The sequence below is a fragment of the Alosa pseudoharengus genome, unplaced genomic scaffold (assembly GCF_046254945.1).
Source record: "Alosa pseudoharengus isolate Yale_2024_CS ecotype anadromous, Long Island Sound unplaced genomic scaffold, YU_APseudo_1.1 YU_APseudo_1.1_scf_16, whole genome shotgun sequence".
NCBI lineage: Eukaryota > Metazoa > Chordata > Actinopteri > Clupeiformes > Clupeidae > Alosa > Alosa pseudoharengus.
Window position 1 is genome coordinate 27,303,491 of NW_027468630.1, and position 26,385 is coordinate 27,329,875.

Below are 26,385 nucleotides of genomic sequence, written 5' to 3' on the forward strand. Positions count from 1 at the left end.
TCAAGGTTGGTTCCGCGGCCTAATGACATCAGCTTTGCGGACGAGATGTCGACTGGAGTGGGAAGTAGGTTATACTGTTTAAAGGTTTAGCTGTTATTTACTATTTAAAGGGAGTTATAATATATACAATAACGATCACATGTTCGTGTAATGCTATTATTATTGGAAACATTTGGACATTTCCATGCGTAAAGAAAAGAAAAATAGAAATGCTATGGCTAATGTTAGCTACTTTAGCAGTGAGTGGTGTTAACAATAGTGACATTAGCCATTTAGCCAAACTATACATCCATGAAATAGAAATACAGGATGTGTTGTATGTACTGGGGTTTTTGTTTTGTTTGCTAATTTGTAAGGCAGTGGATGGGTTTGCGAGTTGTTATTTATTTGGTTTAGCCTCGAAGCGGCTAATGTTATTTCGACATATAGCAAGAAAACTAGCGCAACCTAACGTTAACGTTAGTCATCAAAACATTGTTCTTTAAGGGTAACGTTAGCTGGCTAACAATACACAGATCTATAATAATGTTATTTTACACCACGTTTTGCCTTGATATCCCGCTGTCAATCAGGTAGTTAAGATGCTGGGGTCTAGCAAAGCCATATAATTGTTTATTTCCAATGCTAAGCCAATTTAGCGCCATGATCCATGTCATAGCTAACGTTAGCTCTCTCTGTGGCCCCGACTCTTTTGTCTGTCACCCGCAGAGCACAAGATGCTGTCCCTGGGGCCCACGGAGCCGTGGTCAGTCAGGGAAAAACTGTGCCTTGCTTCTTCTGTCATGAGGAGTGGCGACCAAAACTGGTAAATAGAGAAACAAGTCATTCAGAATTTGTAACGTAATAAATGCATATTATAGTCCGGAAAGTTTGTGTGGTTTGAGGTAAGACAGTGTTGTATGTGTCCATACATGATGCATATCCCCATGATATTACATAATGTTTTTCACTTGTGCCCTATTACAGTTTATCCTAAATATTGTGGTGGCTTTTGTCACCAAAAATCTTTAAGACATCCACATCTGTTTTGTTGGGCTAATATGGTGCACCCTCACACAGGTAAAGGTGTAGGCCACTGTGTACATAGTTCAGCAGAGCTTGCAGCAGACCTTCATGTGATCAAACCTTTTGAATCGTATTGCAATTATGCTGCCAACTGTCATTGTCAAAGTTACAGCATTTTGAAGAGAATGACAAGTGCAGTGTCAGGCATTAGGATTGTGTGCTCTTGAAAAGCATATTTACCATAGCTTTTAGGGACAAATCTATGTGGGAATAGGTCAGTGTATAATCATTAAGTGTATATAGTGCCATGTTGTACCACATTTCATTCATAGACAAATACTTAGTCAATTACATTGCCTTTTCTTTCTTGTCCCTGAGGTAGAACAGTGATTTGAATCTATGGTTTACAGTGGGGAGAATAAGTATTTGAACCCATGCTAAAGTTGACTAAAATGCTCATTGGGTTCAATGCAAATCAAACCAGCTAATAGGCTAACTGAAAAACACACCATGCCAATCTCTAGGTATGGTGAAGGGTATGTGATGATGTGGGGCTATTTTAATTCCAAAGGCCAAGGGAACTTTATCAGGATGCATAGTATCCTGGATCCATGAAATAAGTGGCCTTTAAAAATAAAAAATCTGCCTGCCTCTATGGGAATTTAACATAGGGGTCAATTAATTGCCCATGTAATTTAAGGAAGAACATTTATTTATTTACGATACATTCTTCATTCACTAAGAAAATTGGTGTCCTTAAAGGTTGGATTTTTACTATTTGTTTTTCGTTTTAGTCAACTTTAGCATGGGTTCAAATACTTATTCTCCCCACTGTATATAGCATTGGCACTTTGTACACTAAGTGCCCATACATTAAGCTTCTTCCACATAGATCACACGTGCCTATGAACTATCCCACATACAACTTTTTAGTCCTTAGAAAATCTTCCGCCCTTCAAAGTTTGGGCTAGGTAATGAATAATTTGAAACTATGAATGTCCAAACATTTCTTCCCAGAAAATGCATTTTTCAGGCTGTAAAACTAAATAAATATTGAGGGCTGACAAATACATGAAAACATTTGGATTTGAACAGAAATATTTTACAGGCCTTGGTTTTGTGACCCATACATGATATCAGAGGAGGCTCCTTCATTGAGGAAAGGGAGGAACACCCTCCCTAAAATTTCAGAGAAAAATAAAAAATATATTAAGTGAATTACTATTCTGATAAATTACTGTTAATATATTACTATTTGAACACTTTAAATGAACAAAATCGTTCCCCTAGGTCAAAATGCCAACAGCACCCCCTATCGCAATTGAAAATTACTGTATGGAGGAGCTTCCTCCTCAAGCCCCTCATTGAAGTCCATTATAAACGCCTCGGACCCCAGCGGCTCGTGAATCACGTCGTTTTCAATGGCCAAGGGAGGTAGCTCCTCCGTACAGTAACTTTCAATTGCGATAGGGGGTGCTGTTTTTAGCGGCAACGGTGAACTAATGAGCAGCTAGCTGCTCTGCAAGCAATCTGCAGTCATACAACGAAGAGTCTTGTGTTGAACGGAAAGCTTGTTTTTTTGCTCCTGAAATAAACAGTACAATGGAATCAGAGGACAAAGTCCATCTTTTATACATTCAAATACAGTGCAAAAGTTAGGATCAAAGCAGGAAGACCAGATCCAAAAATGAAGGATGGTAAGGCTAGTGTAGTAGGCTACTGAATGCTACATAGGCTAGTATGACAAATAGCCTACTCCTGACTAACTGGTAACGTTAGCACAGGTCTGTCACAAACGTGGACAGTTCAGGGATTTGGTGATAAAAACATTTTCGGATAGTTATGCGTTGTTATAATCATCCAAGTTATGCCTCAACTAAACAATTGTTAAATGATGTTCTTGTTGTTAATATGCTCTTGTTTTCACCGTTCTAACTGTATCTTTGGATGGTTACATTGTTAATGAATGTTTCAGACCATAATGCATTCCTTTAATGACGTCTTCAATAACATTTGCCTTTCGAGTATAAATTCCCACTTAGCTATTACAACCTGTCTTTAAATAATAGCAATTTGGCTTTAAAAACATTAGCATGTTACAAATAACCACTTTTAAGGTCTATTTTTAATGGTCAATAGTTACATGGTTTTATATAACAAGTGTCTATTTTTAGTATTATAGACTTTTTTGCAAATGTATTACATTGAGCAAAACCTCCAGACTTTTCATAATTTTGCACATCAGGAAAACAGTGTTTCATAACTAGACCTACATGTCTTCCCTGACTTCCCAGTCCTAAATTTACATTTATTTACATATACATTTATTAATTTAGCACTATTATCCAAAGTGACTTGTATATTTAAATTATATTACAAAGTGTATTGTCCCTGGAGGAAATGCACAATGGTGGAAGCCAAGAACTGAACCCACAACTTTTCTGGCTACTGCATGCTAGCCTAGCTCCTTAGGTCAGACAGCATTTATTGCACAACATTGCCAGTTAAAATGCTAAATAGTACATTCTGCTGCTATAAATGTGTCTGGGTAGGTGGCCTACATACTTGTTCACATATGCCACCAACACCATCACAAACTTACATTTGCCACTAACACCAATCAAGCGGACATTTCTTCCTCCGTTATTTTTTTAACCACCGGCCGCCACTGCATGATATAGACAAGGATTGAACAAAGCCAGAGATGGTGCAGCTACAGTCTTACCTGATTGAACACAGAATGACCCATGTACCTTGTAGGGATGTAACGGTATGAAAATTTAACCTCACGGTTATAGTGACCAAAATTATCACGGTATTATTACGGTATTTCTAAAAGTGTGTTCAATATGTTCAGAAAGCACTGATAGGCCTACATACTGAAATAGTTTCAAAAAGTGTCCTGTTCACTTTTTTCTTCATGTTTAATTGGTGATGTGCTTATAGCTTAACTTACCCTACCATAACTTAGTTTGCTATTTCTGTTATTTGGATCCAATGAGACCAAAGTAAGCGTTCAAAATAAAACTAGGCTACTGTATTCTCTTGATAACGTGAGTGGAATGGATTTAATGTGGACACGAACATAAAAAGACGCAGAGTGGCTACATGATACAGTGCACATTTTGCAGTGAAATTGTTCCGCCTTTTAAAATCAACCATCAATTAGACAACAGAATCAGTAGGGTACCAGTTTTGTTTCATTGTACCAAGCCTACTGTATGTCAAAAGCAGGCTTGGATGAAGCTGGGAAGGATTAAACACACAGTTTCCACACTGCGGTAATCAACCGTGATAATTATGATATTTGAAAAGAAAACGGTAATTGATATCGTCAACATTTTTATCGCGGTTTACCATTATACCGGTAATCGTTACATCCCTAGTACCTTGTCTGTCCCTAACCCTGACCTCTCTCCTGCAGGGTATCAGTCAGCAGAGCTATCAAGCCTTTCTCTGAGCCAGGCCGCCCCCCAGACTGGTTCTCCCAGAAGGTACAGGTTCTTTAGGTTCTTTAGTTACTATCTACTAGAATGGACACAGAGTGATTGAAAAAAAAACACTACAGCTCAGGGTTGTTAGTGCTGTTGTTTAAGTGTTGAGGACAGCTCAGGGATGTCAGTGCTGTTATTTAAGTGTTGAGGACAGCTCAGGGATGTTAGTGCTGTTGTTAAAGTGTTGACCTTTGACCTTTGCTCTCTTTGTGACCTCTGCAGCACTGTGCTTCCCAGTACTCTGAGCTGTTGGAGACCACAGAAGCACCAAAGTGAGTGGCCAAGTTATCTTGTTTTGGTGTATTGCATTGGTATTTTTGCAGTTATTTATGTGTGTTTTTTTTTTTTTTTTAGTCTATCAACATTTCATGGAAAGTCTAGCAAAACTCTCGGAAATCTGCCAATTGAAGTCTAAAGCATTAGCTTTGTCAGAATACCTAAAAGCCTGTGTACACATACATGTGCGTGTGTGCATTTCTGTAATGTAAACTTGGAGCCCTAGGCCATTTGGAATGTTTTAGAACAAACTGTGTGTGTTTTTGCAGACGCAAGCGTGGGGAGAAAGGTGAGGTGGTGGAGACCATTGAAGATGTGATTGTGCGCAGATTAACAGCTGAGAGGATCGAGGAGCTGAAGAGACTCCTGAAAGACACACAGGAGAAGTACAGGTACCCTGTCCCTAACCCTACAGATACCTTCTGCTGCTTTACCAGTTTCCTATGGACTGCCTTTGGGCCGTTTCTAAACTCACCTCCACTACACCCTCCCACCAAATTCCATTCCATTTGTGGCGTGCTGCGTTTAGTGCCCTCCCAGTTAGTGAGGAGTGGAAGTGGGTTATAAGCTCCTCGAAGTCATATAGGCACATAAGACATGTAGGCTGTCATTGGGGCTGTAGTGGAGGCTAAACGCAAGTAAACGCAGTTTATCCACCTCTGAAATTTCAGAAATAGAGTTTATCCACCTCTCAAAAGAGTTTATTCACCAATTGCATCTTTTGACAGTAAAAAAATCGCACTGTATTATCCACATTCACAATATGTACACTCATCAACACTCTAGGAACTATTTAATACCATTGGTATTGTTATAAACATTGGACAATAACCTCCGCCATCATCAAGCATGTTCTGAATGCCTTTTTTAAAAATCTGATACCGCATGGCACCTTACCGTGACCACAGAATTCATAGTTTACCCACCTCTTATTTTACCACTACACCCCTGGCTGTCATGGAGGGAGGGACACATAATTGAATAAGGGTGTATCCTTTATGCCACAGAGTGAGCTTATAGGAAATGGGTATCCACATCGGGGCTCAACTTTTAGTTGATGAAATGATGGGAAACTTTTTGATAGCCAAACATCGATTTAAATAAGTATCAGATGCTTCCCTTTGAGAGCCATTAGACTGAGTTTGCTGGGTCATACTGAGGCTTAACAGGGTTCTTTTTTCCTCTCTCTCTACAGGAAGTTGAAAAAGGAAGTTGAATTGATCCAGGCGGGCCACATGGACTCCAAGCTGGACGAGGTGTGGGGGGAGATCGAGCAGTAAGACAGCTGTCCATCTTCCTGTGTGTCTCTGTCTCACGAATACTCTCCTGTCCTCTGGTGTCTTAGAGAATGTTTGATGCAACAGAATAGTGTTTTTTGTGTGCGTGTGTGCGTGCGTGCGTGTGTGTGTGTGTTTAGTACCTGACCTTGTTGTCATCTCTCCCACTGTGTTTTCCTCTGGCAGGAAGAGGAAACAGGATGAGGAGGAAGCAGATCAAAAGAAGAGGGCCACGGATGCAGCCTATCAGGGTACAGCGTCCATTCTCTATAGGCACACCCTTCCACACTTGTACACTTGCCATGTGTCACACACGTCCCGCTATGGCCTGTCTGTCTGTCTGATGAGTACAGCGTCCAGCGACACACACACAAACACACACACACACACTCACACACACACACAGACACTCAGTGTGTCACTGCATGCTGTCTTCACATGCCCACACGTTTTCTGCACTGCACTACCTCTGTCACACTCTCCAGCTCTCACACTCACTTCCTGTCTTCTAAGCATGTTTTGACGTCACTGTGTGTGTGTGTGTGTGTGTAGTTCGCCAGGCTGCTAAGAACACACCCAAGCGTGTGCCCAGCGTGACTGTGCGCTCCCCTTTGGGCGCCACCTCCCCTGTTCTGGACCCGCCCAGCAGTGACGTCAGCCAATCACTAACAGAGGAGCCCTGCGCCAGTCCTGCGGTGAGTCAGCTGGATGTGTCGGCATGGCAATCCCTCCCAGAAAAACAAAACAAAAAACAGTAGTAAACATGTCACGAGATTTATGTAAAAAAGAAAGAAAAGCACTTGCCATGCTTGTCATGACTTAATCATGTATTGTCTGTGCGTACTGAGAGGCCTCAAGTTGGAGGAATGGAACAGTACAGGAAGTCAGATTTGATGGACAGTTTCTTTCCCTCTCCCCACCCTTCTCCTCCCTCTCTCTCTCTCTCTCTTTCCCTCTCTCTCTCCCTCTCTCTCTCCCTCTCCCTTTCTCTCTCTCTCTCTCTCTCTCTCTCTCTCTCTCTCTCTCTTCCCCTCTCCCCACCCACCTCACTGGCTCTGTTCTGATCTCTCCCCTTTTGTCTCCTCAGGCTCCAGCTGTGGCCGTGTTCATGCCAGTGGAGGCGGTTGGGCCTAAGGAAAGCCTGGGGGCTCTGGTAGACGACTCCCCACAGAAGAAGCTCCTGGCCCAGAAGGCCACGCCGCCCCCCTCCCCTCTCCTCTCTGAGCTCCTGAAGAAAGGGAGCCTCATCTCGGCCAGCCCACGTCTGGTGAGCAGAGAGGGGGAGACCAGGATGGAGGACTGGGATTAGGAAGTGAGAGCGGGAGACCAGGACGGAGGACTGGGATTAGGAAGTGAGAGGGGGGTGGAAAGAAGGATTGAAGAAGAAGTAGGGGAAAGGGTGATGGCAGCATAGAAAGACGTAGTTTAGACTGCAGACCCAGACTAGGGAGTAGAATAGAGAATTGGGAGTAGAATTGGACTAGGGAGTAGAATTGAGAATTGGGCAGCATGAGAGGCAATGGTGATGATATTGATCATGTATGGTGATGGTGAAGATGATTGTGATGTAAATGATTAGTGTAAGAACATTCTAATAATACCGTAATAATGCCGATAGTACCCGTGATCATTCTGGTCACTATTAGTAATATTGTGATGTTACATTGTCATACTGTAACATCTCTAAAAATGATGTTTATGGTTGAAGTGGCCATTTGGAGTAAAAGCTGCTGTGGTGACTGATTGATGGGGATTGTCATGTGTTTTTAGGTGGTGGAGGGAGAGGTGGCAGCTGCTCTGAGCAACGGCTCTCATGGAGTGGAAGTTCTCACCACGACCTGCCCCATGCCCCAGGGACAGGACATCACAGCAGGTAGCTACCGCAGCACACGCATGCCCACTTCTGCTCTCTCCCAGAGCAGCACACATATGTCCACTTCTGCTCCCTCCTATAGCAGCACACGCATGCCCATTTCTGCCCACGCATGCCCACTTCTGCTGTCTCCCAGAGCAGCACACACATGCCCACTTCTGCCCACATCTGCTCTCTCCAACAGCAGCACACGCATGCCCACTTCTGCTCTGTCCCACAGCCCTACTCTCTCTCATGCCTCCTGTCCCTCTGATGCTCTGTGTCTCTAGCTGCCTTTGTTAAAGAGCTTTATGATCGTGTTGGGCTGCGGCCTTTTCTGTACTTGCCACAGATCAAGTCCATGGTGTGCACAGAAAAGTTCCAACCAGTCTAGTGTCTGTGTTGTGTATTAGTGCGTGTATGTAGTATAGTGTTCTAAGTCTTAACTGCATCTTGTGCTGTTTAATTGTAGCGTTCATTGTTTGTTAAAGTGCCCATACAGTAGCAGTGTGGCTTGTGAGACAGTGTGTTAGTGCTTTACATGTGTGTGTGTGTGTGTGTGTGTGTGTGTGTGTGTGTGTGTGTGTGTGTGTGTGTCTATCTGTGTACATTTATGTGTCTGTGTGTCAGATGCGCCTACTCTGTCCCGCCTCCTGGAGACCACCCCTCAGAGTCACCACGGCAACAATGCAGACCCCCCTGTTACCCATAGCAACAATGTAGTAGCCCCCACCCAGATGGACCTCCCAGCCCCACCCACTACAGGTCTTGCTGTTTTTTCATTCTGTCGGTCACTCCTACCTCACTTTTCCTTCACTTTATCTCTCTGTTTCTCTCTCACTTTTCTTCCATACAATCTATCTCTTACTTTTCCTCCATCCTCTCTCTCTCTCTTTCTCTCTCTCTCACTTTTCCTCCATCCTCTTTCTTTTTCTCACTTCTCTATCCTTTTATCACTCTGTTTCTCACTTCTATTCTATCCTTCTCTCTGTTTTTCTCTCTCCCTCTCTCACTTCTCTATCCTTCTTTCTGTTTCTCTCTCGCTTCTCTATCCTTCTCTCTCTATCCCTCTCTTTCTTCCCCATCTAACCCTCCCACTCTTCCTACACACACCTACTGTTTATCTTGAATTAGTTTGTACATGAAGTAATAGTCATTGGGTCTCACCTGCTTTGGAGTAACAACCTATAGCGTTTAAACACCTGTGTTGCTGCAGCATTGGGTCCTTCAGGAGGGGTTATACCACAGTAGTTTGGCCTTCTAGTGCATGCAGGTGTATGTGGATTGGGTTTGTGGGTAATGTAGTGTTTGTGGAGCACATGCGGATGATCACTTATGTATGAAGGTGCAGTAGTTTTGCTCGTAAACTCTTGTGGGCTCAGTGTTGTGTAGTTGTAATGCATTTGAATTGCAATGTCTTTGTGGGCAAAGTAGAGAAAGTGACTGAATTGCTTGAGTTATGGGCACTGGGTTGTAGACTTATGTTGGAAGTCTATGGGTTTATGGCTGATACAATGATAGGGGGTTTAAATGTGAAGCAGTGGCCCTGGGGGTTGTGTTTAATGCGTGCTATGGGTGTGGGTGTTTGTGGGTGAAGAATGATGTCCTGTCTGTAGTTGCAGTGGAGGAGGGGCCAGCGGCGCCCAGCCCCCAGCTCCAGCAGCCCAGAGAGGGGGAGATGGTGGAGGACCTAGTGGCCGTGTCATACATGGAGGAGGAGCTGGACCTGGCCACAGTGGGGGACATCATCGCCATCATAGAGGAGAAGGTGCTGGAGACACACACACACACACACACACACACACACACACACACACACACACACACAGTGGGGGCCATCATGGCCATCATAGAGGAGAAGGTGCTGGAGACACACACACACACACACACACACACACACACACACACACACACACAGTGGGGGCCATCATGGCCATCATAGAGGAGAAGGTGCTGGAGACACACACACACACACACACACACACACACACACAGTGGGGGCCCATCATGGCCATCATAGAGGAGAAGGTGCTGGAGCCATATATACACACATACACACACACAGGTCTTTGTTGGTGTGATGCAACAGGTGTCTAATGTGTTATAAAATATATGCATAAACATATATGCACCAGTCATATCACAGTATTAGCATTATATTGGAACTCCCCCTATTACAGTCGGTCCTGTATTTCCGCCGTCTTGCGTGTATGTGTCACTTAATATCCATTTCTATACAAACCAAGACGGCGGATTCCTAAAGAAACGCAAGCACCCACACCATAGGTGTATCTACATTAGCTATGTACCAAAAATGATATTTTACCGTGACTCGAAGAGCTGTAAACAGTGTTGTAAGGCTGCGTGTACACATCCGCTTGGAGCTCCAGTGGAATTTTCATTTCATGAAGAGAATTCTCGGTCTAACCGTTCGTGTGCCGTTGAAACGGCGTAAATAGGCGACCCATCAGGCCAGCACTATAACTCCGAGCGTGGTAAACAAAATCGGATATTTCAGGCAGTAAATGCCGTTAAGAACCCAACCAGATTTTGTTCAAATCTACACATTTATGGCTACTGAAAAATGTAAGGTTAATTTAGCAAATGTTATTTTGAAGTGTTTCCGAACAAAAGTGATAATTGCGGGTGTTACGCTACTTATCCAATAAGAAAATAGGCTAAATGTCTTGACATGCAGCATATAACTATCATATATGCTATTAATGCTGTTCTAACACTTGACATGCTACTAGCGTGTTTTGCTATGCTGTTTACTTACACCTTATACTGTCTCTCTTTTCTTTGCTGCTCCCTGTATCACTCGCTTTCCCTCTCCACCGTCTTGCCCTCCTCTTCTCCCTACTCTCCTTTCTGCAGGTGGACGAATCGGTGGAGGCTCTGGACGCCGCAGCTGTGGAGGCGGCCCTGTCCCTGTGTGAGGAGGCTGGGGGCCACGCTCTCCCCAGCCCCTGGGAGCCCCAGGCCTTCAAGCCCCTAGAGTCAGGCCCGGAGCCCCAGTCTAGCCCTTCAGCAGCAGCAGTTGTAGCCCCCGTCCCAGAGACGAGCACCCCGGGCCCCAGCGGCGCGTCTGAAGAGGGGGACCAGGCGATGGAGGTGGGGGTGCAGGTGCAGAGACAGATAGAGGGGGGTATGGAGGTGCCAACGGAGGTGGAGGACTATAACCAGCAGGGGGCGCAAGGGCAGGAGAGGGGGGCTGACACAGGGCATGTCCATGGAGCTGTCGCCGTGGTGGCGAATGAGGGGGTGGCCATGGAGATGAAGGGGGAGGGGGAAGGCGAGGGGGAAGGGGGGGTGGAGGAGGGTTTGACTGAGGAGGCCAGAGCGCACAGCCCCATCATCAAGCAGGAGCAAGAGGACTGGAGCCAACCGGAGTCTCACGCGCCGTGTCTGGGTAAGTGTCTCACACACACACACACACACACACACACACACACACTGCTAGAGTGAATCAGCCATGCAGTCTCAGATGTGCACACTTCTGATGTCATCTTCAAGCTCATAGGCCCAATCCAGACTCACAGACTCACAGACTTTGCTGCACGTTCTCGCAAAATTCGTAAGGGCTTAGGGCTGTCCCAATGTCGTATTTCTAAGGGTGTGAGGGTTTGAGTACACACTTACCGAGCCCTTTCCGTGAGTCTGCATCAGTGCAGACTTCACCAAAGGGAATTACCAACAGTTCAAAGCGTTGTGACGTTTACCGCAGAGACCATAGGGAAATACGAAAATTACAAAGGTAAACAACTGCACGACACACAACCAGCTTGTAAAACAAGAGTTTGAAAGAATGTGGAAACAGGCAGGCATCTCCTGTGCCTTGGCCATGTGAAAAGTAACAAACTTAAAATGAAAATTCCCAAACCGGCAAGTATCAGCAACATCTTTGTTATGAAACGTCACCAAGGTAACATGTGATTTCATGAAGTGCCCAAACCCATTCATACCTATCTGAGCACATGTGGCCTCACACACTCACTCATTTAGCACCTGAGATCAATTAAAACTGTGAGTCTTTAGTCTTTAGTCCTCAGAGCTCACTTTGGGATTGGCCCATAGAAGCTATTATAAATGCCCCATGGGTCCCTACGAGTGAATACAGACAATACAGACAATGCGTCTGCACTCTGGTATGGTATGGGCATAATGGTTTGTATACACGCTCTCTTTCAGACTCGGAGGACAGTTCAGCATCAGGGAAAGACTCAAAGGTAAGGACCGTGTGTGTGTTGGAACAGTCTCACAGATGAATTGTATGTCATACATAAGGACCTAGAATCCTAGAATAAAACTGAATGAAGGAATTGCTCTGATTTGGTTTGATGTGTGGCCCTCTCTCTCTCTCTCTCTCTCTCTCTCTCTCTCTCTCTCTCTCTCTCGCTCTCTCGCTCTCTCGCTCTCTCGCTCTCTAGGAGCTGAAGGAGGAGGATGGAGGGAGTGAGGTGGATGGAGACGAGGCCATGCTGGAGAAGGAGTGTGGTGAGGGGGATGGCGAGGGCTCGTACATGTCAGAGGTGGAGCCGCCGGCCAGCGAGAGCGAGGACGGCTACGGCACACACTCCCAGAGATACACCACGGCGGACTCCACCGCCAGCAGCCCGGCCTCCTCACAATTGTAAGGCTCACTCTGTGTGTGTGTGTGTGTGTGTGTGTGTGTGTGTGTGTGTGTGTGTGTGTGTGTGTGTGTGTGTGTGTGTGTGTGTGTGTAGGGATTTTTATTAAAATGCATGAACGTTAAATAGTATTATTGACAAAGTGTAAACCGTCTGAATAAATGTTTTCACTTTCTTCAACCGTTCTTCTACGCCCTTGTCTCTCTTCTTCCCTTTCTCTTTCCTTCCCTTTCTCTTTCCTTCTCTTTTTCTTTCCCTCTCTTTCTCTATGTTCCTCCCCCACTCGTGCCCATCTTTCTCAGTTCCATGTGCAGTGAGGATCAGGAGGCTCTTCAGGCTCAAAAGATTTGGAAGAAATCCATCATGCTGGTCTGGCGTGCAGCAGCCAATCACAGGTCAGGTTACTGGTCTCACATTTAACTACAGCCAATCCCTGCTCAGCTCACTAGCCTCCGCGGTGAACCAACCATATTGATTTCCTGTATTTAATTGTGTTAAATCCTGTATGCCTAAGGAATCATGCATGTATTCATGCAGATTCTGTCTCACTCACACACACATGTTTGCTTATGCGCATATTTATATGTTCACACACATTTTAGTGATTGTCTATGAGCATGTTTACGTCTTTACGATTGTCTAAGAGCACGTTTAAGCCTTTTGCTGTTCTGCTGTTCTGAAATGACAGGAGTTCCCACTCGTGGTGTTGATGTGAATGGGATGTTATGTTTCAGGTATGCCAGCGTCTTCCTGCAGCCTGTGTCTGATGACATTGCTCCTGGTTACCACAGCATTGTACACAGGTAGGTGCTGACTGCACTGTATCCAGATGTGTTAAAGTAGCTCACCTTTCCACTGCATTGGTAGTCTGTTAAGGAGAAAATGTCTGCAGGATTGCAAACACACCTCTATACAAACACAGACACACACAGACTCAAAAGATCAGATGTAGGGTTGGTTGTCTACACAATGGTACACATTGAGGGACACACACAAAACAGGACACCACTGACACAGAATGCTATACATAATTCACACACGTAGACACTCACACTCATTGCTCCTGTCTCCCCCAAGGCCCATGGACCTGTCGGCCATCAAGAAGAACATCGAGATGGGCGTGATCCGCACGACGGCGGAGTTCCAGCGGGACATCATGCTGATGTTCCAGAACGCCATCATGTACAACAGCTCGGACCACGACGTGTTCCACATGGCGCTGGAGATGCAGCGCGACGTTCTGGAGCAGGTGCAGCAGTTCCTCGCCACGCAGCTCATCATGCAGACGTCCGAGGCCAGCATCGGCACCAAGAGCCTGCGCGGACGCGAGGGCGCACGCAAGCAGGACGCCAACGAGAAGGTGTGACACACACATACACACACGCACGCACACACACACACACACACACACACACACACTGCCACATAGATATTCATAATAACAGCCACACTTGTGCACTCATAGCTGCGCCCCAAGACATAGACCAATACCACTGCGCACACACACACATATATTAACACACATATAATCATTAACACACATATAATCATTATCACACACACACTCTGACACATAGACGTTTGTGATAACAGGCACATTTGTGCACATATAAGATGCACATAACGTTCTGAGCCCCAACACATAGACCAATACTATCAAACACACATATACCTCACATATAACTCTTGGTCCTCAGCCTGACATAAAAACTTAGAGGCCTGTGGGGGTAAGAAACAGAAGCACCACTACTGATTCACTGACAGTCAGGAATACATACTTTTTGAAAACAAATCAACACACTGACCTACATCTATCCCAATACACCACAGTGCTAAACGTGACTGTGTGTGAGTGAGAATGGGAGAAGTAACTGCTGGTCTTGTTTGTGGTTGCGTTGCTGGCTGTGTAAGCTGCATGTGTTCCACAGACCATACATGTGTGTGTGTGTGTATGTGTGTGAGTATATATGTGTGTGTGCCATCCAAACACTCACATCTCAGCTGAAGTCCATCTTCAGAGATCTCTCCTCTCTCCTCTCTGTCTTGGCCTGGCCACTTAGTCGTCCCTGTTCAAGCACACATTTACCTGCATTTACTCATATAGCAGACGCTTAACCACAGCGACACACACACACACTTACAAAAGGACTTTAGGAGGAAACACAACTGATCTCGGACACACACACTCGCATACAAATACTGTACACAGTACCTATGCCTGTATTGCCACTTACAAAAGGACTTCAGGAAGAAAACACACCTGCACATGTGTTCATGTACAAGTGAACACACACACACACACACACACACACAGACAGATACTGTATTGACTGTATTACCTATATGCATATTAAGTCTATGACTATTTAAATCTTAATTTATATATTGCTACATACACTCACACATCTATTGCATTTACATGTGTCATAACCTCCTTAAGGTAGCCTACTTCTGAACATGTCATTTAATACTGTAAATAATGGCATGAGAATACAGACATGAAAAGGCAATTTTTTCTTATAATAAGCTAATGCATTAGCCTACATGCACAGCACAGTAAGCTAATGCATTAGCCTTAAGGGTGTCACGATTTCGAAATCGATCGAAATGACATCTCAATCTCGAACTTCGAACTTAAAAGTAGAATCGACGATGCAGCCACACCCCCAATGTCACGTCCAGCATGTATGCCAAGACGCACAAACACACACGCACGTGCTGAACTGCAGCGTCAACACTACTCTAATTTTAGTCTGCAGCCAGTTAAAATATACACATCAACCTACCGAAATCAAAGCCCCTCTTGCTACTTTGAAATCACCGGTGTGGAAGTATTCATTAATTCACGTCAATTAAAACTAACTTTGCCTACTCAACTTAGCAAGTAAAAAGGTGATCTAGTTACAGTCCAAAGTTACTTTAAGGCTTAAAATGCACATTGATAAGTACATATTCCATGAACACTAACCTTGGGTCTCTTCGGAGTATGCTGAAACAATCAAATTATTATTCTGTGTTGTTTCATTTCACTATGTTCACGTCTCTGTTTTAGCCTAATGTTAGTTCTGTTTACATTACAACCTCGCGGTTGGAACGGTTTCAAAATAAAAGCCCCCCGAAACAGTAAAGGAAAAGGCCAAAAAGTAAATAACATATAAGGAATGCATTAATAGTAATATTTAAAAAAAAGATAAAAAATCGAATCGTGACTTTAAAATCGAAAATTATCGAATCGAGGATTTGGAGAATCGTGACACCCCTAATTAGCCTACATGCATATTAGCCTACATGCACAGCACAATACCAGAGCTGCCAACTCTCCCGCATTAACTGTGAGATTCATTCATTTGATTGGTTTCACACGCTCTCACGCCGATCGAATGCGTGAGTGTTACCAGCTATGTAATAGTAAGCTAATGCATTAGCCTACATGTGCTAATGCATTAGCCTATATGCACATTAGTCTACATGTACAGCACAATAGTAAGCTAATGCATTAGCCTACATGTACAATAACCTACATGTACAGCACCATGTGGTGGATGTGAGAGAGGAGGTCAGGTGTGTGTTTTGTGAGAATGTTAGTATCATTTTTGTGTAAGTGTCAGCATCGCTGGTAAGTGTCCATTTTCATTTAAGCTGTGGTATGTGTTTGTGGGGGTGTGATGGTGCGTGTGTACCATTTATTTTTGCAGTAAGTCTGATTTTTATCAAAACAACTGTGAGGGAAATAGAGCAAACGGGAGACAGAGAGAGAGCGAGAGAGAAGGAACGAGAGTGAAAGATAGAAAGCGACAGATGCCGTTTGTGCCCAACTGTAAGTGCTACGATACTTAGAAACGTTACCTGTAGCTGCGCTATTTCCCTGTCCTTTGTTCTGGACCTGCACACCAGTAGACTCTTTTGCTCTTTTTGCTCTCTCTTTCTCTCACACAAACGCGCTCACAAATGCAAATACACATACACCTACAGACATAAAAAATGATCAGTCTCTATCATTTACCCCACATTAGGGTAATTTCTCCTTCTCTCCTCTCCTCTACTCACCTGCTGTCATCCCTTCATTTCCTGGCTACCCTGTGTGTGTGTGCAAGTGTGTGTGCAAGTGTGTGTTTGTGTGTGTGTGTGTGTGCACGTACATGCTGCTCTTGCCACCATCATGCCTTTGTGTTTGATGCCGTCAGTGTGACTACTTTGCTGGCATCTTTTGTTGGTGGCTGTCTCATTCTACTGTGTGTGTGTGTGTGTGTGTGTGTGTGTGTGTGTGTGTGTGTGTGTGTGTGTGTGTGTGTGTGTGTGTGTGTGTGTGTGTGTGTGTGTGTGTGTGTGTGTGTGTGTGTGTGTGTGTGTGTGTGTGTGTGTGTGTGCTAAATCTTGATCCTGCTGCTCACCCAGTGGAAATGGTTACTTTTATAAACTGTATCAGTAACACACAGGTAGATTACATGAAATGGCAGAAATGGATATGTTGATTTTAATGTTGTTTTGATTGCTGGAAATTGTTATTCTTTTTATGATTGTTCACTTTTGTTGTCAGATTGTCTTTGTTTTTGAATGTCACTGGTGACTTCATTTTCATCATGCTTTATTATGTAGAAATTACTTTGGCTTTTAACTTTTTAGATGAGTTTATCTCGCATAGAGACACACACGTACACACACAATTACAGTCAGTAGTAATATTAAGTAATACATCTGTGAAAATCTCAGGATCTCTTTTCTAACAGTAAGCAAACCGTTCTGTGTTCACTGCTTATTAATGAAACACACACCTATATTCAGTGCATGTGCTCATCCTGGTTTGACTATGCTCTCTCTGGGCAATCTGGTTCTAGAACCAACCTGCATTGGACGTCCTAAGAAGGCGTATCTGTGAAGAGGTGTGTGTTCACAACCCCCTCGTTTCTCGTGTGTGTGTGTGTGTGTGTGTGTGTGTGTGTGTGTGTGTTCACTTTAAAAATCACCTGTGCTTTGTCTATCGGGTGCTATGTGTGTGTTATTATTGGGGGCTTAGTGGCACAGATGTCACCTGATGTCTCCTAAGCCCTGCTGTTTACGTCTGTGTGTGAAGCTTGTCGCTCTAAGACATGAGCTTCTGTTCACAAGGTTTGTGAGACTAACAATCTCTGGGGTCCAGCGGGTAAGAGTTATCACCTGTGTGCGTGCTTCTATGTGTGTGTGTGAAAGAGAGAGTGATGTGTGCTTGTGCGCATGTGCCTGCTCCTATAGCTTTCTTGTTGCCTTCTCTTTTCTCTGTGGTCCTGTGCTATATTCTTGCTTTGCTCTTTGTGTGTGTGTCTGCACTTGTGTGTGTGTGTGTGTGTGTGTGTGTGTGTGTGTGTGTGTGTGTGTTCTCGACTTGGTCTTGGTCTGAGTAATGTGCGTGCATCCCTGCTCATTGTTCTTTGTGTGAGTGCAATCTCTTCCTCACTGTGCTCTTTGTGTGTGTGTGCGCGCGCTTGTGTGGGTGTGCGTGTTCTCTCTTCTCACTGTGCTGTTTGCCCTCCTGCAGGACTCTATCCCCATGGCTTCTCCCGCTTTCCTACTCTCTCTCTTTGTAAGTATCCAGGGATAGGCTCAGGTTATTCGTGCACACACACACACACACACACACACACACACACACACACACACACACACACACACACTCACTCTCACTCTCACTCTTTCTCTCTCTCTCTCACACACACACACACACACACACACACACACACACACACACATTCTCTGTCTTTCTCACTTACACACACACACATCCATATGCTCTGTCTTGAACATATAGATATGCAATTGCACAGATACATGAACAGACACACACACACACACACACACACACACACATTCGGGGCGGGGAAAGTGAAAGGTGTGCAGGGCCAGAAACACACACATTCACACGCTCATATGTGTGTGTGCGTGTGTCTTTCTTTTTCTCTCTGGAAATGTCTTGACTTTTGGCGAAGCTTTCATTCGTCTGAGAACTCGACTATAATCTTTGCCTTAAACCAGCTAGAAAAGTTGTTCGGTCCTCTAAAACATCAACGCACTTCCGTTAACTTAAATATAATGTTTCAGCTCAACCACAAAGACTGAAATCGATTTGTTCGCAAATAGAGAAGAATCCTCTCAGCTTACAGAATGCAGAATGTGAACGTGTAAACAGTTTATTGTGTGCTAATTTTTTTGCACATGTTCTGATGGTTTATTCCAGTTAATCATGAGCATCTGTCTGACTTTTCTATTACTTTTTTTTGAAAAATGAGAGCATGAGCTCAGTGTACATGTCCTTTAAATAATTTAGCCAAAGGTGCAAGTTCTTAAATGCAACACATAGCAAGAATGAATCACACACTCACACACGCACTCTTAAGAATAGCATATCTAATAGCATGCATCCAATGCAACACAAACATACTGGTTGTGAAGGCTGAAGTAAGTGTTGCAAAAGCACTCTGATCAGAGTGGTTTGGTGTAAGTTGGGTGCTTTGGGCTGGTCATCGGAGACCTCACTCTCCAGCCTGCAGGGCAGGGCCACTTGTCCTTATCTCTCAGCTTCCCATGCTCTAGTACTCTATTTTAATTTAGATTGAATTGTTTTTGATAATTAAGTTGATAAATGAATTAGTTTCTGTTATGATTAATCTGTTAGTGAGATGTCTCTGTAAAGGGATAAAGTGTAGTGTTATGATTCATCTGCTAGTGAGATGTCTCTGTAAAGGGATAACGTGTGGTGTTATGATTCGCTGAGACTGGCACAGTTCCCTTTCTTGAAATGGACCCTGATTGGACAGTGTTTGCATATTTAACATGTTTCATACACGTGTTTCAACACTGCATTTTGGTCGTTGCTTTTACCTTACCGAAAGCCTACGCATGCCAGAATGTATCCACCAGATGCCTGCCTGCAGCCTACTTCCAAAACTCCAAAGCTGCTTGCTGTCAGATTCGGTTCCGAGGACACAAGTTGCCAGTTGTGTATCAACAACACTCAATAACAGTTTATGTAATGTGTTAATCAATTAAATTCCCAACAATTTGACAACAGCTAGTTCTTGAGTAGGCTATTCAACTAACTCGCTTGCGAGACTCCGGCTGTGCAGTCGGCACCCGCTTCCTTATTTGGTTTTGGGCTGCCAGGTTTTATGACAAAACAGTTGAAATTGAAAGTAAGTGATCGTGTATGTGTAGGGTGTAGTTCATACACAATCTGGCAACCTGGGAGATGTCAGACTAACAGAAAAAATGAACGGATCAATGATTTTAAAATGAAGTTTGAAGGCCATGCAAATTACGTGAGTTTTCCGGGAGAAATAATAAAACGGGAGGGTGCTGTGAGATGACCTTCAAATAAGGGAGAACCCGGGAAAAATGGGAGTGTTGACAGGTAAGCACCCAAGCTTTCAGTACAAAAGCATGTTCAGTCCTTGCGTCAGTTACACAGGGCTTGGCAAGAGCCTTTGGTATTGAGGCATATTCAGTTCTATACCAGTAACATACACCTGGCCATGGTCTCATCCTTATTTTGACATACGTGACGTGACATACAGATACTGTCTGATCCTGAAACGCCAAGAATGCACTGATGAGAGTGGGCTTGTTACTGTTCAGTAGCTAAACTAAGTGGTAAAGCATATTGCAGCCCTTCTCTCTCTTTCTCTCTCCTGGGTGCCATAGAATTTGAAAAGTTCATTAGGTGTAAGGGACGTTATTCCATGTACAACTTCAGAATTTAAGTAGGGGAAGTGACGACAGCGTCAGGAATAAGAACGCGTTGTATGCTTTTATTTATTTATGCATTTATTATTTATCAATTATTGCTTACAGAACAGTCAACATTTCTAACAGAACTCTCTTTGGTTTTATCTGCACCCCCTTGTGTCAGTGAGGGTGAAGTACCCTCAGTACACACTTTTTTTTGTTTGTTTTGGTGTGTGTGCGTGCGTGCGTGCTAGCGGTAAGTTGTGGTTAGGATGGTCACCAGGGTTGTGTTTCTACAAAAGTTAGCTGCGTCATCGCTAAACCACCGTGGTACGACGCAACGTTCGCTCAAACAACGATCTTGTAACACCAGAGTCTAGAAGTCTAGCCTACAGTGTTAATAACGTCAGGCTATAAGTTCAAAACACTGTTCAGTGTTAATGACGTCAGGCTATAAGTTAACACTGCAGTGTTAATGACGTCAGGCTATGTGTTGATGTCCTGCACATTACTAGAGCATCTGTAGAGCTACATCATACATATAAATTATAGAGAATGCACAACTAACATAATTAATTTTAAAAAATGTTTTTGTTGTGTCGCAATTTTTCTTAATTGCAGCGTCTGCTTAGCCTGACGAGCCAGACCCACATCAAGATGTAGGGTCTGGGAACTTACCATTGGCACTGCTCAATCCGAGGGGCGAGATAAACGGTTGTCTTTCAAATTTCCTCTGCACGCAATAGGATAGTGCTACAACTCATGAGTCCCATGCATTTTCCCACCAGCGGAGCTAGTTAGCTAGTTGATCAAATTTTTGCCAATTTAAAAAAAGCTTAACTCGAGTCGCGATTCAAAGACCGCTGTTCGCCAGCAGCAGCATCCATCTTCTTTGTTTTCAAGTAGCAGGAAATTCACGCGGAACCGTCGCCGACTGTATATACGATGTGATTGGCCTAATAGAAGTTTCATTTTTTCCAGCTTGCAAGCCAACCGAGAGTTGCTATACTACACTGGCTGCAAATTACATCTGCTGCCGCTAGGGTGCGTCTAGATTTCTAGGCTAGCGTCTGCTCACATGCAGGCGTGGATGAGTAGATGTTGTGGATGTGGTTGTGTGTGTTGGTGTGTGTGTGTGACTACCACTGCAACCTCCGTCATTACACCCCTACATTTAAGACGAATTAATGTAAAATGTTAAATGATAAATAAAATACTCAATTGGATGGTGTTCAGGTATGAATATAGAGGGTCAGTCTAGGCAAACTAATGCAATTAAAATGTTGACAACCGCAAAATGTCCTTGAATGACGCTTCAACCACTACTCTCAACCTGTCGTTCCAACTACCAAACTTCCCGCCCATGTTTGCGATTGATCATTGGAACTACCCTTTCTAGAAACACCAAATCCAAGAATGACAGTTCTAACTACAAAGATTGCGATGAAGGTTAGCCAGCGACCCTTTCTAGAAATTCACCCCTGGTTGGTTTAGGCATGAATAATGTGGTGTATATTGTGATTTTGTTGTCTTTAACAGGTACGATTGGACACACATTTGAACACAGTGTCTCGATCTATGTATTATGCGTTATCTTACTTACTCACTGTCCCGTGCCCCCTTCCTCAGACTCTGGCAAACTCCCCTGTGTTTTCACTCTGATACACACACACACACACACACACACACACACACACAAACACACACTCGTGCTCTCTTGCATGCTGTGTATGTGGAAAGCTGCCTTTCATCTGCTATGATCTGCAGTTCTGAAAAAGTGCCTTTTGTCTGTCTGCCTACCTCCCCCCTCTTTCTCGATTCTCGATTTCTACTATCCCATCACCCCCCCCCCCCCCCCCTCTCTCTCTCTCTCTCCCTCCTCCTTCCATCTCTCTGTTCCTCTGCTGTTCAGGACGGAGGCACCAGAGGACGTCGCAGTGCCATCGAGGCTGACCTCAAGATGAAGAAGTGACCTCAAGCCCAAGTGGACATGCGTTGCTGAACAGGAAGAGGCCGGGTTCCCTCTGGTCAGGGTTCCACTGACTGTGGCCCTGTTCTGTTCCGTGGAGAGGAGCTGAGTTCTCTGCTCTTGAACTCCTAACATTATGATTCAGGAAATCTATGTAATATCTGCTCAGGCTATTCAGAATGTACCATCATCACCATCCTCATCCTTGTTAACTTTAGCCATGGTCCTGCACAGCCTGAATGCAGTGGCACTGTATGTGCATCAGAGACACACACACACAGACACACACATCACATAAACACACACAAACCCCACAGATGCGCACACTGTGGATCAAGCGTAGATGTTCATTGCCCCCAGTACATGGACTTCTGAAAAAGTACTAGTTGTGATGAAGTTATAGGAGCAACCATGTATTCATGTCTAAATTCTGCAGTTTGAAGGCTCACACTTGCAAGAAAATTATTTGAATTCACTGGCGGTATCAAGGTACAAGAAGTGCACATCTTATCTTTGTACCTTAGTTGTCTCATATTCCCATCAACACCATTGTTTGTTTTGATTTGTGTGAGTTCAAACTGGAAATCCTAGTAAGATTAAAAGGGTTGTGGTAGGTTTTATATATTTCATTTGTATTTCTTGTAAGTTGTGGAGAACAGACATCTAGTACAAATGTGACAAGCTAATTTGGTCAGTATTTTCCATATTCAGAGCAATGCAGACTATTAAACATTTGATCAAATGTTTTGCATTGTTCTTGATGTGGTAGAAAGGGTAGTGTCTTAGTGTCACCATGACTGGAATGTTTAGCATTTGTAAGATGCTTGTTTACTCAAGCCTTAGGGAATTGGTCATCAATGTTAAACTGGTGTGAAGCAGTTAGTCTAGCACTGACTTACGCAACCACGGTTACCCAGAACAACCGTAACACATGGGTTGTATGTAAAACTCTTGTACACTTACACTTTCCATGGCTTCATGCGGACTGTGTGTGTGTGTGTGTGTGTGGAGCCCCCCCCCCCCCAGGATTGTGTGCGCGCTTGGCAGAGCTTAAGAGAATTCACATGCAACTTGCAAGTGTTTTACCACCTATATGTGTGTTCCAGGTGTTGGTTGTGAACTGAGCAGCTAGTTTTGTACATAAGAAAGTCAGTATATGTGTACAGATTTTTAGTGTAATGGCTGTGTTGTCATGTAGAGTTGAATAAAGGAGATTGTGAGAAACCACAAGATTCTGAGGTCTGTAAACATATTTATGTAACTTGGTTCACTTCAGTGGGAATACTGACATGGGTCACATATAAAACCGTATCAAAGACATGTGAGCAAGACCAGCTTGCTCACCACACATATACTGTCAGATGCAACCACAGGTCAAATAAAAAAATTAAAAAAAGAAAGCTGTAGAAGTTATAATTTCATACATTCACTCCAGCCTTTTATCCTTGAGCAAATATCCATCACAGTTCAGCTGTCACAATAAACAAACTATAGACACTTATACAACCTCCCCATGCAGGTCAATAAATAATGTTTCACAGTTGTACCACCCAACATAAAAGTAAAACTGTGCCAGTAGTTTGCAGTCTTAACCAGTCAACAATCCAAAATAGAACGAGTGCTTCTTTAGAACTGAAGCTTAACGTTCTGCTAACAGCCTGACCCTGCTGGATCAACCTTGAGTGAGCACTTTAGATTAGTGTAATAGCCTACAAGGAAGCTCTTGTCTAGAAATTGCATGCCTAAATCAATTCTCACCTCAACACATTTAACTGTCCATACACAATTACACAACAGTGTAAAATACTTAAATTGACCCGTAATCCAAAAATCAGACGGCCACAATGGCCTAATAAGAAAAAAAAAACAAATTTCCCTTCTCAGGGAGAGTATGCAAAACAAAACAGCTATGTAAAATCAAATGTAAAGTAATATGTGCACGATAACCTAGATAGTGAAAATACTGACACTGCCCATTTACTGTATAGCCTAAGCATAGGTTAACTAGACCTAGGCCTACATCTAAATTCTAGAACCATGAGTTGTGCTCCTGGATGGTTGGGCTGGCCGAAGAGTAGAGTTTCTGTTTAATGAGCCGGTACTCTGGTCGAAGGCGGAGCACCTTGTCGGTCCCGAAGAGATTCCTGAGGGGTGGCCAGCCGTCCTGGTCCAGTCGAAGCACGACAGAGAGCTCGAAAGTCGGAGTGAGGTGATCAATGGGGACGACGTTGCCAAGTTTCTGGAGTGCGCCGTTGGTCTCCAAGAACAGGTGAATTAGTGCGCCCCGTAGCCCGCACGGTTCATCGGTGGAGGCAGCGAGGATGTCTCGCGCAATATATGAGATCATTCGGCGCGGAAGCAACAGCTCTCGGCACCCGAGACTGGACGTCTTGGCATCGGACAAACATCTCTCAATCCGATGGACCAGATCTAGCTGGATGCTCCGCTCTTCCCTCTCCTCTTCCAAACTGCACTCCGATCCAAGACCTGCGCAACAAAGAGAACGATTAGTCATGGTTTCATGTTAAGACTGGTGACGTTTTATTCTGAGCACATTAAGCAAATGACCTCCAATCTCCCCGGGAAACGAACACAATCAGCCCCTTTCTAGGTCCATGTGCTTGGTCATGGGACGCACTGAACAACTATTGGGATTAACCTTTGTTACGGTAGGCTAACGAAAATGGGACTGGGTTACTGACATCCTCCTGAAATGTTACATCAGATAACTCAAATGACTACATTTAGGCTAGTCTATTCAATTCCAACATAAAACTCGACTTTTTTTTATAGACTATCCCTAAGAGCTGAGCCAACATCGAAAATGGAATATGGATATGACAGACTATGCCTACTTACTCGAGGAACTAATTGCTTTCTTAAGTCCATCGCAGGTTCTCAGGCGGTCTTTGTCCATGGTGAACCGAAACGCAAACTTTCTTAGAAACTCCCCAACGCTTTCTTCTTCCATCCCGACGGACAGTCCTGTTCCGAGCACAAGAGCGGGGGTATAGACCATTTTTCTTTGAAATTCTCCGATACTTCGCCCACCTTAGACACAGGTCGTAGGGTTATTTTATCCATGTATGTTTGTGAGTAGAGCTTGAATGCAACGGGTACAGGTTCTGTGTCGCATTTATAGGCTTCGCTCCTGTAATCGGCTATTGCATCAGCTGTAACTCACGCGTGTGGGACGGACTACCGTCACTATGGGAACACAGCTGCTACTGTGCATTCGCAACACCCTTGCGCGGTGAAGTCAGCTGGCTGGCTGATAGTCTCGTGCAATCATCAGTCGTCTTGCATTGCACGATTTCGGCCCTGGGTTAGGAATGAGGGGCTAGCGTTAAGAGAAAACCAGAGTTAATTGATTTATGCCCGTCTGTTAATGGGGGGGTGCTTTTTGATTTTGTGCCGACACAAAGACAGCTTTTGGTTTTGTGCTGACACAAAGACAGCTTCTTCCCCCAAGCAGTCACTCTGTTGAACACTCAGTAACAGCCCCCACCCTTACACTGAATCAACACTGAATCAATCAACACTGTTCTGCACATCTACCTCATGTGTACTTCAACCCAGTTACACTAGTGTTATTAATACATTATCATTGCACTGAATTTATATTTAATCTTAAACCTCAGTCTAAAGGCTACTGATATTGCACCATTCCCACCCTTTTTCAGCTGTATAGGCTATTGCATCTTGCCCGTGCCTGTCAACGACTTGGCAACCTTGACAGGGACAACAAGGAGGCAGACACATATCAATAAAGCTGATTCTGATTCTGATAATGTTGGCTGGTCAAGGCCTAATGCCGTCAGAAGACCCACATAAATTTGAGGCGTTAAATCTGCATGTCATTCACTGCCCAGAATGTGTCCTAAAATTCACAAAGACCTGTGTTTTATGTACAGTCAACTTCATTGAATGAGTAGCCTTATTGACTTAATTGCCTTTAGTCATATAAATCTAAATAGGCTACATAGGCCTAAGTTACCAGTAGCCTACTTAAATCAAATATTTGTGTTAGCTTAAATTGATTGAGTGAATAGGTAAGGAAAAGGAAATGGGAGGCGATTAGGCTAGTTTCCTCTAATGTTTTCAGTTAGTTTGACCCTTTGGGTTTATACTGTTCATTATCATTTACTTCACATCTTTTTGTCTAGGCTAATAGCAGCTAGGCTAT

General features: G+C 43.9%; 2 protein-coding genes across 3 annotated transcripts; one reads left to right on the plus strand and one right to left on the minus strand.

Annotated features, from left to right (window-relative positions):
* brd8b (bromodomain containing 8b) lies at positions 1-23,431 on the plus strand. Of its 2 annotated transcripts, XM_076287575.1 has the most exons (19): positions 1-64; positions 709-805; positions 4,430-4,499; positions 4,722-4,771; positions 5,045-5,167; positions 5,971-6,051; positions 6,239-6,303; positions 6,605-6,747; positions 7,140-7,319; positions 7,823-7,925; positions 8,535-8,669; positions 9,521-9,672; positions 10,782-11,316; positions 12,096-12,133; positions 12,335-12,537; positions 12,838-12,930; positions 13,270-13,338; positions 13,613-13,895; positions 22,143-23,431. In XM_076287575.1, the coding sequence occupies exons 1-19, from the start codon at positions 46-48 to the stop codon at positions 22,200-22,202; spliced, it is 2,499 nt and encodes an 832-aa protein (XP_076143690.1). In that variant the 5' UTR covers positions 1-45; the 3' UTR covers positions 22,203-23,431. The 2 variants fall into 2 exon arrangements, with proteins under 2 accessions (XP_076143690.1, XP_076143691.1); XM_076287576.1 differs by lacking the exon at positions 8,535-8,669.
* On the minus strand, positions 23,432-25,328 carry LOC143125822 (DNA damage-inducible transcript 4-like protein). The gene is made up of 2 exons (XM_076287577.1): positions 25,059-25,328; positions 23,432-24,686 (listed from the first exon to the last, which is right to left on the minus strand). Exons 1-2 carry the CDS (start codon positions 25,216-25,218, stop codon positions 24,229-24,231), a joined length of 618 nt encoding a protein of 205 aa, XP_076143692.1. The 5' UTR covers positions 25,219-25,328; the 3' UTR covers positions 23,432-24,228.
* Positions 25,329-26,385: the final 1,057 nt, after the last annotated feature.

What these genes read in the sequence shown, in the direction of transcription:
- brd8b (XM_076287575.1), top strand. An exon ending in CAGACTGGTTCTCCCAGAAG is followed by an intron (nt 4,500 to 4,721) that starts GTACAGGTTCTT and finishes TGACCTCTGCAG; the next exon opens with CACTGTGCTTCCCAGTACTC. An exon ending in CGTGCAGCAGCCAATCACAG is followed by an intron (nt 12,931 to 13,269) that starts GTCAGGTTACTG and finishes GTTATGTTTCAG; the next exon opens with GTATGCCAGCGTCTTCCTGC.
- LOC143125822 (XM_076287577.1), bottom strand. Translation starts at nt 25,218, where the DNA reads ATGGTCTATACCCCCGCTCTTGTGCTCGGAACAGGACTGTCCGTCGGG. An exon ending in GAAAGCAATTAGTTCCTCGA is followed by an intron (nt 24,687 to 25,058) that starts GTAAGTAGGCAT and finishes TTTGTTGCGCAG; the next exon opens with GTCTTGGATCGGAGTGCAGT.